The sequence below is a fragment of the Terrapene carolina genome, unplaced genomic scaffold (genome assembly GCF_002925995.2).
Source record: "Terrapene carolina triunguis isolate 2854851 unplaced genomic scaffold, T_m_triunguis-2.0 Scaffold102, whole genome shotgun sequence".
In the NCBI taxonomy this organism is placed as follows: domain Eukaryota; kingdom Metazoa; phylum Chordata; order Testudines; family Emydidae; genus Terrapene; species Terrapene triunguis.
This window is the reverse complement of record NW_020664453.1, coordinates 3,655,264-3,671,124: the sequence shown is the minus strand read 5'-3', so window position 1 is coordinate 3,671,124 and position 15,861 is coordinate 3,655,264. Positions and strand designations below refer to the sequence as shown.

The window sequence follows — 15,861 nt, the reverse complement described above, 5'->3', positions numbered from 1 at the left end:
ACTGTATTAAGATATAGGGCCCTCTGTGAACTTTGATACAGGAGTCATTGCACTCTCTACACAAAACTGAACTGATCTGGCTAAAACTTATAATAAAGAACCAAACACCTTTAGGATGAGATGAAGAATGGAAAATTTCACCAGTAAGGAGGTTTGTTTGAGAAGGTTATTAGCGACTGAAAAGCGGAAGAGAATCGAAATTGGACATCAGCTTTAATGACAGTGCAAGCTATTCATGGCCACTGTACTAGGGTAGTGAACTGGTCAGTGTGTAGGTGTAGCACCGCCCACTACACGAAAGAATCAATACTGCTACAACTGTGTGTTATAGACCCTGTTCTGCTAACAGCTAACAGAGATTCTCCTTTAGCTCCAGTGGTCAGGGCCTGTGCTTGTGAAGCAAGAGGATCTATTGTCACTATGAAGTACCAAGTGGCCAAGCTGTGCAGCAGAGTGACAACCATGAAATCCTAGGTGGCCACAGATGCTTTGTAATGTACAGGGTTAAGCTTCAGGGCCTGTTTCTGCAGAGCAGAGAGCATTCCCTGGAGAAAATTCTCAGCGCTCCAACTAAGAGGACATTTTTCTCTGGTGGGATTATGACATCATTTTATCTAAACAAAGAAGAGAAGCTTCCCACCATCCCACTCTGCCATGCTGTTTGATATGGTTTGAAAACTGTCTTACTTTAAAATACAAAGAGAAAACTGCTGCCATACTGGAACCCCCCCTCTTTCAATGAGCTTCTGATTTCCTGCTCAGGCTCATCCCCGAACAACAACATTTTTTTCTCCCACCAAAGGGTTTTTGAGTTTGTCTGAGGTGACACAGTCCACGCTCCTTCCCACTCCCATTTCATATTACAATGAAAGATGTTTCAAGGGCACAGTTCCCCCATGCACCACCTGACCTGAAAATAACACAGACTTCAGCCTTTTGTTAGGTTTCAAGCAAAAGGTCACTGCTTGGGACAGCATAGTCACATTCATAAAATGGCTAACGAGGCTGGTACTCAAGTAACGGCACAATTCGAGCCTCCTACACAGCTTGAAGGCTGATCTTCTTAGAGGAAATACATGCATACGTGCTAGAGGAGATGGAGGTCAAAAGAAACACTTGCGGACCTTATGCTGAACTGTGTGCTCTAAACATAGCCCATTCTGCTGCCTCTGATAGGAGATTTACAGACAGAGACTGCTGGGAATGGAACTGCTTAGTTATTCAACCCACATCCAATGGCAATCAGATAGTGGATACAGCATTAATAAGAGCGATTTTAACTAAGAAGGAGGCTGGAGGGACAGAGAGACCAAAACACATACAGTATATAAATATGTTAATGCCATTGTTGAGGTAATTATTTCAGTACTTGAAAAAAATGGCTTGAAAAATGGCTTGAAAAAAATAATCCACTCATTTCCCGCAAAAGAGAAGCACATTTATCTTTCTTAATTAGGTAGCAATGCAGAACTGGCTATCAGGCTTAAAAATAAAAAAAAATGGTTAATTGTATACTCTTCTTGTGCTGCACGCTGGTGAAGTCAGATAAAATACTTTTCTTGTCACTGTTGCTGACCCATGGGAATACATTTGTGCAGTACATGACTTGAAATTCAATGTGTGGTTTATATTAGTTTACTCTGGTCCTCCCAAGCACAACGTGAACACACAACGCGTGAAGGCTCATGTGCTAGCAAGTGTTTCAATTCCAGTTTCCCTGGGACGTGCCTCTTCTATTCAGCATCAGTCAATATTTAATAACTTTTCGGTATTCCAGACCAATGGAAAGTGGATGAACCTTCTCAGAAAGAGTGAAAGGAAAAAGGTAAAATGCACCGAACCAAGGCCATGTATGTCTTACTAAACTGGTGCATTATGGAAGATGCTAACCTGAAAGGAGTGTTTGCCATACTGACTTTCTGCTTCAGTTTTTCCCCACAGCTAATCCTTCTTCTGTTACAGTGCTCACCTTTCTTCATTCATCCTCCAAGACAAAAATCACTGACACAATGCTATGACACGATAGTGTTACAAAGTTGTGGCATTGCAACACAAGAAATACACTGCAGCATGATGATGAATTTCAGAATGTCACCATCCAATGCAGAGTAAATCTGAATTTCTCAAAGGACCTGATCCAAAGCCCATTGATTACAATCGGTTTTGTTCAGACTCCAAATGACCAACAATGCAATATCACCGGACATTAAATAAATACGACAGGGAATAATGCTGCACCCTTTGGGGAAGGGATTAGGGCAGTGGTTCCTGGTATATGTATCAGGAGCTGGCCAGAGGCTCCAAGGCAGAGGGCTGGAGCAGCTGGGCAGCAGAGCGGCAGGGGGAGGGGCACCTGAACACAAGTCACTACTAATCAAGTGCATGGCACCTGACTGACTCTTGTGCGGCCGCGCAGGTGCACAGCTTAGGGGGTGAACACTGTTGGGAACTTTAGGACTGAATAACCTAACAGAACTTTTCCATCTCTAATTTTTATTCTATATCTGAACTCTGAAAATTGGGATCATCCTGCAAACTTCAGGAGGGCAGGTGACTCTGGCTTCCTTACCATTCTAAACCATTTCTACTTTCACAAGACACATTGATTATCTACAGTACTCACTGCATGTCGCTTCTGATTCATCAGACCCGTCAGGGCATTCCTCTTCACCATCACATTTCCATCTGGCTGGGATGCAGTGGCCATTGTTGCAGGTGAAGTCTGATTCTGCACAGGTTTTCTTCACTGCAAGGAGGAAACAAAAAACAACATAATTCAGCTCAGCAGTACACACACTCTACACTCCCTTTATCCCCACTAAAGGGAGCACCATACTTGTCATCCACACGAGGAAAAGTAATTTCACATTCTACACTGGCTTCTCAAAGGCAAAGAAACAAGCTGGTATCAAAGAAGGATGCTTTGTCTCTGGACTCTGAAAATCCTATGTCCCCAACTGTACAGGTCTTTAAAATAGACTCACTCATTTCTATTTTCATTTAGTTCTAGCTAAAATGAGTCAAAGTGGGGAATACTTCATTGATGCCAGCATAACTAGCTAGCTTTATTATAATCACTTGTTGTTATATGAAACTGAAAATGTGCTAGATGATTTACAGGGAGGTAAGAAGACAAAGTCCCTGCTTTTAAGTGTATTACAGTCTAAGGGTACGTCTTCACTCCCGCCATATCAGCGGGTAGCAATCGATTTATCTGGGATCGATATATCGCGTCTCGTTAAGACGCGATATATCGATCCCCGAACGCGCTCACCGTCGACTCCGGAACTCCACCAGAGCGAGCGGCGGTAGCACAGTCGACGGGGGAGCCGCGACCGTCGATCCCGCGCCGTCTGGACCCCAGGTAATTCGATCCAAGATACTTCGACTTCAGCTACGCTATTCGCGTAGCTGAAGTTGCGTATCTTGGATCGATCCTCCCCCCCCCCCCCAGTGTAGACCAGCCCTAAGTAATTACTTCTACTTGTCTAACTTACTCATGGCATTTCTAGCCTATCCATCACCTTAGCATGCAGTCACAATACATGCCTCCAAATACCATGCAACTTTATGAAAAGACCATTGAAAATAAGTCCAGTTGTATTTGTAAATCTAAGTGACACCTCTCAGCTATTTAGTTTGTCCATGTGAGTCTACGGCTTGAGAAAAGTGTTGTACTGAGGGACCCGCGAAATTAACTTCTCTGTTAATCTACAGAACTGGTACCCCACAGCCACTGCCCAGCAGTACAAGACTTTTCACACTGCCAGGCCAAAAGGCCTCAAACCTGACCTGAAGAAACCACTTCTCAGGCCAAGCTTAGAATTCAGGCTCTATGGCCCATTCAATTCTTGGCCTCTTTGCTGAAACTACCAACAAGGATGCCAGTTAATGACATTGGTGGTGGTGGCTTTTGTGGCTGCTCTACTGGGAACTGGACTGAAACTGCCAAATTCTTTACACATGGGCTACCAAACAGCAATTCAATGGCTTCTGGTCACTTTCAGTCACTACTGACACATAAGGTCTTAGAACGGGTGTCCGAGAGGTGAAAAACTCCTTTAATCACACACACACACACACACACACACACACACACACACACACACACACACACACACACACACACACACACAGAAAAGGGGGCACAGCACTGTGAGGTGGTGGCTAGGTTTATATGGCTTAGATCTAGTATTCACTTTCTGTTTCATAAAACATGCAGCTTCCCTGCTTAGACATCCCACAAGGAACTGCTGTGAAGATCATCAAACATATGTGTAATCTATCCAGACGTGCTTTCTATATGGAGTGTGTATTTATTCCCCTGATACACATGAGCCAGATACGGATTTAGATATAGGATATGCATTTCCCTTCATCTCATAAAATCACAAATAATGAATATTAATGTAGAAATAAGACATATAGCCCAAGATTTTTTTAAAAATAACTAGTGATTTTGGGAGCCAAACCTGAGATGTCTCAAAGGAGTCTGATTTTCAGAAGGTTCTCTGGAAAGGCCTCTTGAAGGTGTTTCAAATTAGGTATCCAAAACTTGTAGCACCCAAAAGCACAAGTCATTTCGGACAACACAGGCCACTACATATACTATATAGTCATCAGTTCTGGATATATTAAGCCTGAGGTGACAGAGTATAACTCACAGGCCGAATGCGGCCTGCAAAGTTCTGCAATGTGGCCTTTCACTGCTCTCAGTACAGATCTGTAGCCAATGGAGACTACTACCCCAGCATCCTAGAGAAAGGATTCTCAGATCAAGCTGAAGCACTGCATGCTGAGATTTGCTCTCTCTGCAGGCTGCATCTCCATATCAAAGAGAGGACAGATTTAACCTGCTCTATTGTAACTCTGGCTAGATTCCCATGTGGCACACACCTGAGCAAACTTTAGGCATTCCCCCATTTTCTATTAAAATCTCTAGGTGGAGTTAGTTCCTATTAGATGAAAGTCGGGCACTTTGTAAAGGAAACAATCATGCTTTTGACTCAGAATACAAATACCAGATTTTACTTTAGTACAACACTGGACACACATGGTAGTTTATTTTTTTGCTTAGTTTGTGTTGTTTCTTCTCACAATATTATGTGACTTTCTAAGAAAGAAAGCGCCTGTGCATCTGCCTCTGTCCTATTCCACGGTGGTATATACAGTGCAGGGCCGCCCAGAGGGGGGGGGAATGGAGCAATTTGCCCCAGGCCCCGGGCCCCGCAGTGGCCCCGCGAGCCTTGGCCCGGTGGCGGTCTGGGTCTTCGGCGGCATTTCGGCGGCGGGGGGCCCTTCAGTGTTGCCGAAGATGTGGAGCGACTGAAGGGCCCCCCACCGCCGAAATGCTGCTGAAGACCCGGACCGCCGCCGGGTTAGTACAAGCGCCGCAGCTCCCCCGCTTTGCCCCAGACCCCCTGAATCCTCTGGGCGGCCCTGATACAGTGACACGCTTATTTGTCCACCTTGCAATGGAACAGCAAATCCCCAATTGAGAACAACATTCTGACCAGATGGGTACATGGAACTGAAAGTTTAAGTGTTCATCAACAGAGATGACAAAGAGATATGCAGTCCCTTCAACAACACAAACCTGCTCACAGCAGATGGTACCACTGAATGCTTTGTTCCCTTGACACTGTTCTTAAGCAGTACAATTAATATATTATTGGGATTCATAAAAGGGAGAAGAAATACATTATTGACAATCACAGTGTGGCATCTGGAAGGTATTAATGTATTCCTTGTGTGTAAACTTCCTTTCTGCAAAATGAAGGTGCACGCAACAGCCCTCTGGCATAACCAAAGGGAAAGGCATTCCCGTTAGATATCCACCCAGTGGTCTAATAGTCCAGTCCTAGATAAATCAGCAAGAAAAGAGCAATGCATCCTGTACTTTAAATACTAAAAATTTAAATGTGATCCACGACCACAAATTGACAATGTTGTATTTTTTAAATCATGTTTTCCCCTTAGAGAATGCCCTGGGGGTAGGGCCTCCTTTTATAGTTTTAACTGCCCCCCTCAGAAATAGCCAGGCAAAACTAATTATTCCCATGAGACCTACACAGAATTGCTTCCCTTTGCTGTAAACAGAACAAGGCAGATTTGTTTCCATAACTCTTGAAAAATGAAAGTAAATAAGAGATTACGCACTTTGTGCAGCCACTGTGGTTCTCCGAGATGTGTGTCCCCATGGGTGCTCCACTCTAGGTGTGCAAGCACCTCTCGAGCCCTTGATCAGAGATTTTCAGTTAGCAGTGTCCATTTGACCCGCGTATGCGCCCTATGCCTCCTTGTACTGGATAACCAGAATATATAGGGATGCGTGGGTGAAATGCCCTCAGCTCCTTCTCCATCCAAACATCCCCCAAGGAACAGTCCAAAGCAGAAGGGAAGGAGAGTGGGTAGTGGAGCACTCACAGGGGCATGCACCATGAAAAACTTCACTTACAACACAACACGAGTAACCTCTTCTTCTTCAGTAGTGTTCTTATGGGTGCTCCACTTCAACTGACTTCTGACCAGTATCCCCAGATAGAGGAGGGAATTTGGAATAGAGTCCAGAATTGAAAATAGCACTGCAGAACCAAATGCTGCATTGGTCTGACTGCATGGATCAGGACGTAATGTTTTGAAAACATATGCATTGAAGCCCATGTAGCAGCTCTACATATTTCAATACAGTCTTCAGTAATGCCGTAGACATTTCCTGCAATCTAGTTGAATGTGCTATCACTCTTTTGGGGGGAGGGAGGGATGAATGTTCGCAGCATCGTCATAACAAGGGATATCTGGATGTATTATTAATCTCGCTAGTCTCTGAGTAGAGATTGATGACCTCATAGATCTATCCAGGAAGGAAATGAAGAGCTTAGGTGACTTTCTAAATTGCTTGGTCCTATCTGGGTAAAAGGCCAATGCCCTTCTAACATCCAGGTTATGTAAGCAGGATTCCTGTAGAGCAGTGGTTCTCAACCAGGGCCCCTGGGAGGCCGCGAGCAGGTTTCAGGGGGTCCGCCAAGCAGGACCAGTGTTAGCCTCGCTGGGGGCCGCTGCGCAGAGCTGAAGCCCTATTCTTTGGATTCAACAGATAATCCAAGATGACTGAATGCGGCACCGAGTTAGGAAGGAGGCAGTAACAACACCACCAATGGAAAAATCTCTTCCACTTCTGCAGATAAGTAGTGAGAGTTGATCTCTTTGTACTATTCGGTAACACCTGTCATATTTCCACACAACAGGAGGATTCTAACCCCGTGAAACATCAAGGAGCCACACCAAGGTAGAGAGCCACTAGGCTGGGATGAAGCATATGACCCACATCCTGTGAAAGGAGATGAGGAATGGTTGGGAGCTTGAATGACGGTTGGGCATATAGGTAAAGCAGGTACAGGTATCAAGACTGTCTTGGCCATGTCTGCACTTTAAGGATAACTTGGCTCTGTCCTATCTGATCTTGTTCATCACCCTTAGTATCAGTGGCATTGGAGGAAATGCATAGAACAGACCTTTCTTCCAAGATAGAAGAGTGGTGGACCAGACCTCCTCTTGAGCAGAAAAGAGGACACTTCCTGTTCCTGGAGATGGCAAAGAGATCCACCTCTGGCAGACCCCATCTTTGGAATAAACTGTGGAGAATGTAGGTTCTAGCTCCCATTCATAATCCTGTGAGAAGTGTCTGCTGAGGACATCGGTGTGGCATTCTGGGAGGTATACCACTGAAATTTGGATCTGATGAGCTATGAACCAATTCTATAGTTTCATGGCTTCAGCACAAGCATCTTGCTCCTCCTTGCTTGTTGATATAGAACATGCAGGATACGTTGTCTGTCATGACCCTGGTAGATTTGGCCTTATGATGGACAGGAAATGAAGGCAAGTGTTCCTGACATCCCTGAAGTCAAACAGATTGATATGGAGACTGGTTTCTTGAGTTCTCCATCTGTCCTGCGTCATGAGGGTATTGAGGTGGGCTCCCATCCCAACTGTGATGTGTCTGTTGTTAAAGTCACTGGGCGACAGAAAGGAACACCTGCACAGATGTTGAGTTGATCCTTCCACCAGTCTAGGGAGTTCCTCACTTGTAGAGGAACCGTCACCTGTCTGTCCAAGGTCTGTGACTGGAGACTAGGTCATTCTGAGCCAACTCTGAAGGGACAGAATTGTAGCCTTGAGTGATAGGTCACAAAGGTGCAAGCTGCCAAGTGTCCTAGGAACTGAAGACAATTCCTTACTGTGTTTCAAGAGCTCCCCTGAATTGCTCATGCCAGACTTGACAAGGTTACGATTCTGTCTAAGGGATGGTAGGCTCTGGCTGTCAATGAGTCCAAATATGCCCCTATAAACTGTATCTTCTGTAAAGGGGTTAATGTTGACATTTTTACATTCAGATCCTAAACCAGAGCAAGGACCATCTGGGTGGAAAATAGCACTGCTTTGTAGGATCAGCCCTTGAGTAGCCAGATGTTGAGATCTGGGAAGACTAGCATCACTTCTTGTTGGAGGTAAGCAGCCACTACTGTCAGGACTTTTGGGACTGCCCTTGGGGCCACGAAAAGGCCAAAGGGAAGCACTCAATATTGGAAATGATTCTGGCCTTTGGTGAAGCATAGGTATTTCCTCTGTGATGGTGTATCATTATATTGAAAGAGGCATCTTGTAGGTTGAGAGCTGAAAACCATTCCCTTTCTCTAGTGAACGAACTATAGCTGCCAGAGTCACCATCCTGAACTTTTCAGACTTTACGGCTTGTTTAAAAGTCTTAGATCGGTCTCCACCTTCCATCCTGCTTTGTCTCAAGGAAATCTGAGTAAAATCCCTTGACCTTGTGAAGAGGAGGAACTTGCTCTATTGCTCCTAATCAAAGGAGAGAGATCACTTCTTGTCTCAATAAAAGCTGGTGAGAGGGGTTCCTGAAGAGGGATGAGGAAGGGAGGGAGTGATGTAAAATGAATGATATAGCCCGATGTTCTGACATCTATGACCCACTTATCTGTAGTGATCTGCCTCCAAGTATGTTGGAAATAAGCAAGGCAGTCTCCAAAGAGGGGGAGGTGGGCTAATGTAAATAAGAACATTAGAACGGCCATACTGGGTCAGAACAAAGGTCCATCTAGCCCAGTATCCTGTCTTCCGACAGTGGCCAATGCCAGATGCTCGACAGGGAATGAACAGAACAGGTAATCAAGTGACCCTCAACCAACCCATCAAAACTGTTGCTTTGAAGATGGGTGGGTGGTCATGGAGAGCAGTTGGGAGGACCTCTTCCTCTGAAATTTATGTCTCTTTCTGGGGTGTTGGATGGATGTTTGGAACCAGGAAAACTGATCAGTACATGATCTCTGGGTGGTCTGTAACCTACTAAACCTTTTCTTATTTGCCCAAGGATCGTAAAGTAGCCCTACAGTACTTTAGAGTATGCAAGGACTCATCCACTGTTTTCGAGAACAGTTTACAGTCATCAAAGGGGAGGTCCTCTGTTCTTCTATCAGACACCCCAAGAGATGGAGCCATGATGCCCTGCACATAACCACTGCTGTGGAGGTGGACCTGGCAGCAGTGTCCACAGCATCTAAGGATGCTTGCAGAGCAGTTATGGCCACCAAGTGGCCCTCTGAGATGATGGACTGGAATTCCTCCCTATGTTTTTGTGGCAGATGTTTAATAAAAGCAGTGAATCTGTCATAATTTGTAAAATTATATTTTGACCATGACTGCCTGATAATTTGCGATCCTGAACTGACGAATAGGCTGACGAATAGGCCTTTCGCCCAAAGAGATCCAGACTTTCCTAGTATTTGTCATATGGGATAGATTTAGAGAAGTGCTGCCTACCCCGCACATTTACCACATCCACAACCAAAGAGTTGGGTGGAGGATGGGAGAACAAAATGTCAGAATCCTTAGGGGGAAAATAATACTTCTTATTCGCCCATTTACGCATAGGCAAAATAATGGCAGGTGTCTGCAACACCATCTTAACTGGATCTAGCAGCACCTCTTTGAAGGGTAATGCCACCTCATGGATGGTGGCAGAACATAACCACCTCATCCGGAGATGAGGATTCGATAGGCAGCCCAGAGTTCCCAGTATGGCCATGGTGGGGGGCAGGGCATATGGAAATAGGGGTAGCGTGCAGGGTTGGTTCCACCACCCATGATAACGAGCCCGATCTTCCCTATTACTTTCAGAGAATGAGTTCCTGATGGGATATGTGGGAGAACTCTGAAGAGAAATAGAGGAGACCGACTGGAAGTCTCCTACATCCTTCTCCATCTCATCCAATGAAGGACCACCCACAGAAAATGGTGAAGAGTCCTGCAATACCAGAGGATAGTAGTCTGGAAATTGGGATATAGGTACTGAGAGACACTTGGTACCCATGAGCAGCAAAGCCTCCAGTTCATCTGTTATTGAGAGGTCCTTAGTATACCTGAACTCCTGTGGTACTGAGTAGGGGATTGGTACTGATGCAGTAGCCGAAGCTAATGGTAGCACCAATGGTGGGCGTACTGAAGTAGACACTGATGGCATCTGGCACCTTTCCTTGCTCGGTGCCAAGAGTGCCACAAACTTGGGTACCAACGGCTCGGCTGAACTCAGTGGTGCCAGTCTCAAATGGCTATGCTTACCCTCCTTACTTATAGATGGTACTTAGGCTTTAAGTTCGAAGCAGACTGCGAAGAGTTACAAAGGGATCTCACAAAACTGGGTGACGGGGCTACGAAATGGAAGATGAAATTCAATGTTGATAAATGCAAAGTAATGCACATTGGAAAACATAATCGCAACTATACATATAAAATGATGGGGTCTAAATTAGCTGTTACCACTCAAGAAAGAGCTCTTGGAGTCATTGTGGATAGTTCTCTGAAAACATCCCCTCAATGTGCAGCGGCAATCAAAAAAGCGAACAGAACATTGGGGATAATTAAGAAAGGGATAGAAAAAAAGACAGAAAAGATCATATTGCCTCTCTATATCTATATCCATGATATGCCCATATCTTGAATACTGCGTGCAGATGTGGTCGCTCCATCCCAAAAAAGATATATTGGAATTGCTAAAGGGTCAGAAAAGGGCAACAAAAATAATTAGGGATATGGAACAGCTTCCATATGAGGAGAGATTAATAAGACTAGGACTTTTCAGCTTGGAAAAGAGACAACTAAGGGGGTATATGATAGAGGTCTATAAATTCATGACTGGTGGGGAGAACGTTAATAAGGGAGTCTTATTTACTCCTTCTCATAGCACAAGAATGAGGGGTCACCAAATGAAATTAATAGGCAGCAGGTTTAAAACAAACAAAAGGAAGTATTTCTTCACACAACGCACAGTCAACATGTGGAACTCTTTGCCAGAGGATGCTGTGAAGACCAAGACTCTAACAGGGTTCAAAAAAGAACTAGATAAATTCATGGAGGACAGGTTGATCAATGGCTATTAGCTAAGATGGGCAGGGATGGTATCCCTAGCCTCTGTTTGCCAGAAGCTGGGATTGGGCGACAGACACATGATGATTGTCTGTTCTGTTCATTTCCTCTGAAGCATCTGGGATTGGCCATTGTCAGAAGACAGGATACTGGGCTAGATGGACCTTTGGTCTGACCCAATATGGCCGTTTTTAGGCTCTTTTTTCTTATGTTCTTATCTCTCCCCTTCATGCTCTTCATTGTACATCTGGGAGGCATGAGGCTTCCCCACAATTAGAGTGGCCGTCGCTCACACATATAGCCTCTCGGCAAGAAAGTTAACATTTGAAACCTGGCAAGCCAGACATGATCTGTCAGGAAAAAAATAAGTCTCCTCGGAGGGAAAGAGAGTAGTAAAACAATCCGCTCACTACGTATCTAGCTAACTATAGTAACAACTAACTATAAAAACTATCTTAATTGCTAGAGAAATATTGGAAAAGCGAAGGCACGCTCAAGGCAGACATGCTAGGGCATCATCTCCGGCCAAGGCAGTTGAGAAAGAACTCTATAAGGCACCCGCGCACCCTATAGAGCCATGGTATATGGCACGAGGAGCCACAGGATATATGCACAGGCCGAACAAACACTGCCAACTGACAATCTCCAATCAAGGGCTCCACTTCAGGTGCATATGCACCTGAAGTGGAGCACACATAGGGATGCTACTTGAAGAAGAAATAATAGTAGCTGAAAAGCCATGTCACAATACCCCTCCTTCCCCATCTTGCATGATGCAATTTTACAGATGGAACTGGAAAGGAGAAGGCTATTGAATCCAATGCTATGACGTATGCTCTCTCCCCTAGACATATACAGTAAATGATACAAGAGAGACTAGAATTCTTTTGACTCTTGCTTGATTTGCCTTTAGTATGTGCTTTACCTTTCTCTGCTTCTGGATATATAGTTATGGCATGAACTACAGTGAAGAAAAGAATACCAGTGAAGCTGTCACAGTGACTCAGAATGCAAGGGGAATAATCACTAGTTCACCTTTCCAATGCAAGACTCAGTTTAAAGGAGTAGTTTTTGTTTCTTTTTGTTTCCCTTGAAGACTGTCTGATGGAGAACAAAGTTTTAAAGCAAAAAACGTACGTCCCTTATCCTAGATTGCAGAGTAAAGACTACAGGATTTGTCCCAGAGCAGGAGGCAGGACTGCACGGTCCTCATTCTAAACTAGCTCTGTGTGTTTGCAATAATGCACATCACTGATTTGGAGAACCAAGTCCTCTCGTATTACTTTCCAACATAGCCCCACATGTCCCTTAATTTACCCCATTTTTGGTAATGACCCGTCTCTACTTGGATGAGATTAAGAAACAATGCCTAAATATAGCCTGGATAAGAAATACGTATAAGGAGACTTGATAGTTTAGAAATATTTAAAGGATGTCAACTTCAAGGACAAAGAGGAATTATTTAGAGTGGTAATAGGGAATATAATTAGGGGTAACAGGCTGACATTAAAACAGCGAAAGCTTAGGCTGATTATTAGGAAAAAACTTGCTTGACAATGTGTTAGGCTGTGAAATAGTCTCTTAAAGGAACTGGTGGCAAAGCCATCATTTGGGATATTTAGAATTAGACTGGCAGGGAGATGAACTATGATCTAATTGGCGATTTCCATACTAAACTCACAAAAAGATGATGCGAGTCAAATCATTGTCCAGTTGAAGTCACTGAGAGTCATTTAACTAATTTGAAAGGGTGAAATTCTGGCCCCAATCTTCCTAATTCTAAAACAAGTCTTAGCATTGTGACAACTGAAAAGTGCAAAATTTCAGGGTCCATTCACTCAAAGAAATTAAGCAAAGCAAGAGAAACTCAACTGAATGTAGCTAGGAGCAGCTAATGTGAAGCTACGGGTAAAGGCTTCGTGGGACAAAAACATCCCCGAGCAACTGCTTTGCAACACAACCAAGCCCCTTGTGTTTTATTTCCTGATGTATACCACTTGCTTATTGCTATTTTGCATATTTGCAGGCTACAAAACTATGTATTACATCACAGTATTTTCTTAGTTTGTTATTGTCAACACTACTGTACCAGTGCAACCAAAAGAGAGCAACAGCTGGATTCTTTTCTGCCATGAACATAATCAACAATATTGTCGGTAAAATTTCAGTTTGAGAATGTTTATTACTGGTGGTGATGTATAAAGGTAGAAAGAGCACGGTTTAATTTTTCAGATCCCAAATTGTTTTTGCGGGGGCAATAGTTAGAAAAATCTTTTCTTGGACTTGTGAAGTGCATATAATTTGATGTGACAATAGCAGAGTCAATAAACACGTCACCCTTGAATTAACTTCTTTTGTCTGGACTCCTGGATTTGTATATTTCAGAAATTCAGATACAGGAACATTCAAGAATATTCTTGTTTTTCCTTTATAATGTGTCAAATACTGCTCTCATGCAGACTCTGCTCCTACTCCAAATGAATTAATAGCAAAGCTCCCACTGATTTCAATGGTACAATTTCAATGTTCGAATTTCTATTTCAATGATACAGAATCAGGTCCTTAAAGTCCAAAGGTGTACCCAGTTGTAAATAAGAGCAGAATTTGGCTCTTCATGGGTATTGGTTTTAGCTGAGCTACTAAAATAAAATAAAATAAAATAAAATAAAAAGGTGATGCTATTAAAAAGTTTTGATTTGATCTTTCTATAGCAGTAAAAGGTTATAACCCAGAATGACGTGGTATGGGAAAAAGCTGCTAGCCCACCTGCCCCCATCCAAAAGTAATGAAAATCATAAAACAGGGTTTCATTTCGTGCTGGAAAACACAATGAAAACTTGGATCATTGGCGTATCAGAAAAACGGACAAGACTCCATCTGAAAAATAGAGAGCAAAGGAGTGGCAACACAGAAGAACTCAACAGCTTACCAGATAAAATAATTGTATTTCACCCTTGAGACTATGACTAGATGGATGGAAGTGTTAACTGCAACAGACCCGTGGCTAGCCATCCCCATAACCTGACTACATCATTTTATCCTAGTTTACTTTGCAACACTTAAGAAACTCAACTAAGCCAGTACTCACAATGAGCTAAATATCCCTGATGAATAAGTGTTGGGATCCTCATACAACTTTTGGGAGACTTTCTATCATCTCTGGAATATGCACTACTTGAGAGTTAACAGCGGGTTTGAGTTTATAACAGTTCCTGACTTCTGATTACATATGGAACAGTAATCACAGTATTACAGACAACCTCCTAAATAACTACCCCTCCAAATTAAATTAAAAAAAAAAATGCTCAACTCCTACTGAAATTCAAAGTGTGTTTAACTCCCTAAAAGTCTTTTGAAAATCCCAGCTGACACATTACAATACTGTTACTGTATTATGAAGTACTATTGTAGAATACTGTAGTATTGATTTTGTAAAGGAGAAGCCACAACATGGAGTATATTGCAGCAAACCTTATCTTTATTACAGACATGTGGCAGGTAGATCAGGTGTGGCAGGAAGATACTATAAGTCCCAACACACCATGTTGCATCTTGACTCAAGCATAACTGCTGTTGGTTTCACATAAACACCCTGCTTGCTGGGAGTTCTAGTCCCTGCAGGACACATGTCTGCACTTGCACTGACAATGGGGTTGGCTGTGAGCAGCACTTCAAACCTCTGCAGCCCACTTTCACTGGGAAAATCTTTTCCACAGGAAATCCCATGTCCTTTGATATCTCACATGAGAGACATTTTAAAAGCAACCTCTCCCATGGACTCCCTGAACTAGTCACATAAAACAATGCCTTTTCCACAGGAAATCCCATGGACACAGACTCATTGTGTTTCTAGCTACAAAATGGCACCAGATAAAAGCATAAAGTTGAAATGTCAGGAAATCCCAGTGGACATCCACTGTGGAGCTCTTTCAATTTTCAGACAGCCAAAGACACCTTGAAGTGATGAAAGGGAATATTTAACCAGTGCTCTGAATTTGGCAGAGTTTTGTTACGCTACCTCAGCAGGCAGGTGCACTTATAAAGGTGAAAAGAACAGGAGTACTTGTGGCACCTTAGAGACTAACAAATTTATTAGAGCATAAGCTTTCGTGGGCTACAACCCACTTCTTCGGATGCATATAGAGTGAAATATATTGAGGAGATATATATACACACATACAGAGAGCATGAACAGGTGGGAGTTGTCTTACCAACTCTGAGAGGCCAATTAAGTAAGAGAAAAAAAACTTTTGAAGTGATAATCAAGATAGCCCAGTACAGACAGTTTGATAAGAAGCAAGTGTGAGAATACTTACAAGGGGAGATAGATTCAATGTTTGTAATGGCTCAGCCATTCCCAATCCCTATTTAGCCCTGAGTTGATTGTGTCCAACTAAAACCTCTCCAGCGCATCATCAG

The 15,861-nt window shown here is 43.4% G+C and overlaps 1 protein-coding gene across 2 annotated transcripts in view; it reads right to left on the bottom strand.

Annotated features, from left to right (window-relative positions):
* Positions 1–15,861, bottom strand: part of LOC112120530 (low-density lipoprotein receptor-related protein 8) — a 265,977-nt gene that overhangs the window by 125,150 nt on the left and 124,966 nt on the right. For both annotated transcript variants that reach the window (XM_024219642.3, XM_024219644.3), the window contains exon 3: positions 2,624–2,746. In XM_024219642.3, the coding sequence (XP_024075410.2) occupies positions 2,624–2,746 (123 nt within the window). The remainder of the gene's footprint in view (positions 1–2,623; positions 2,747–15,861) is intronic.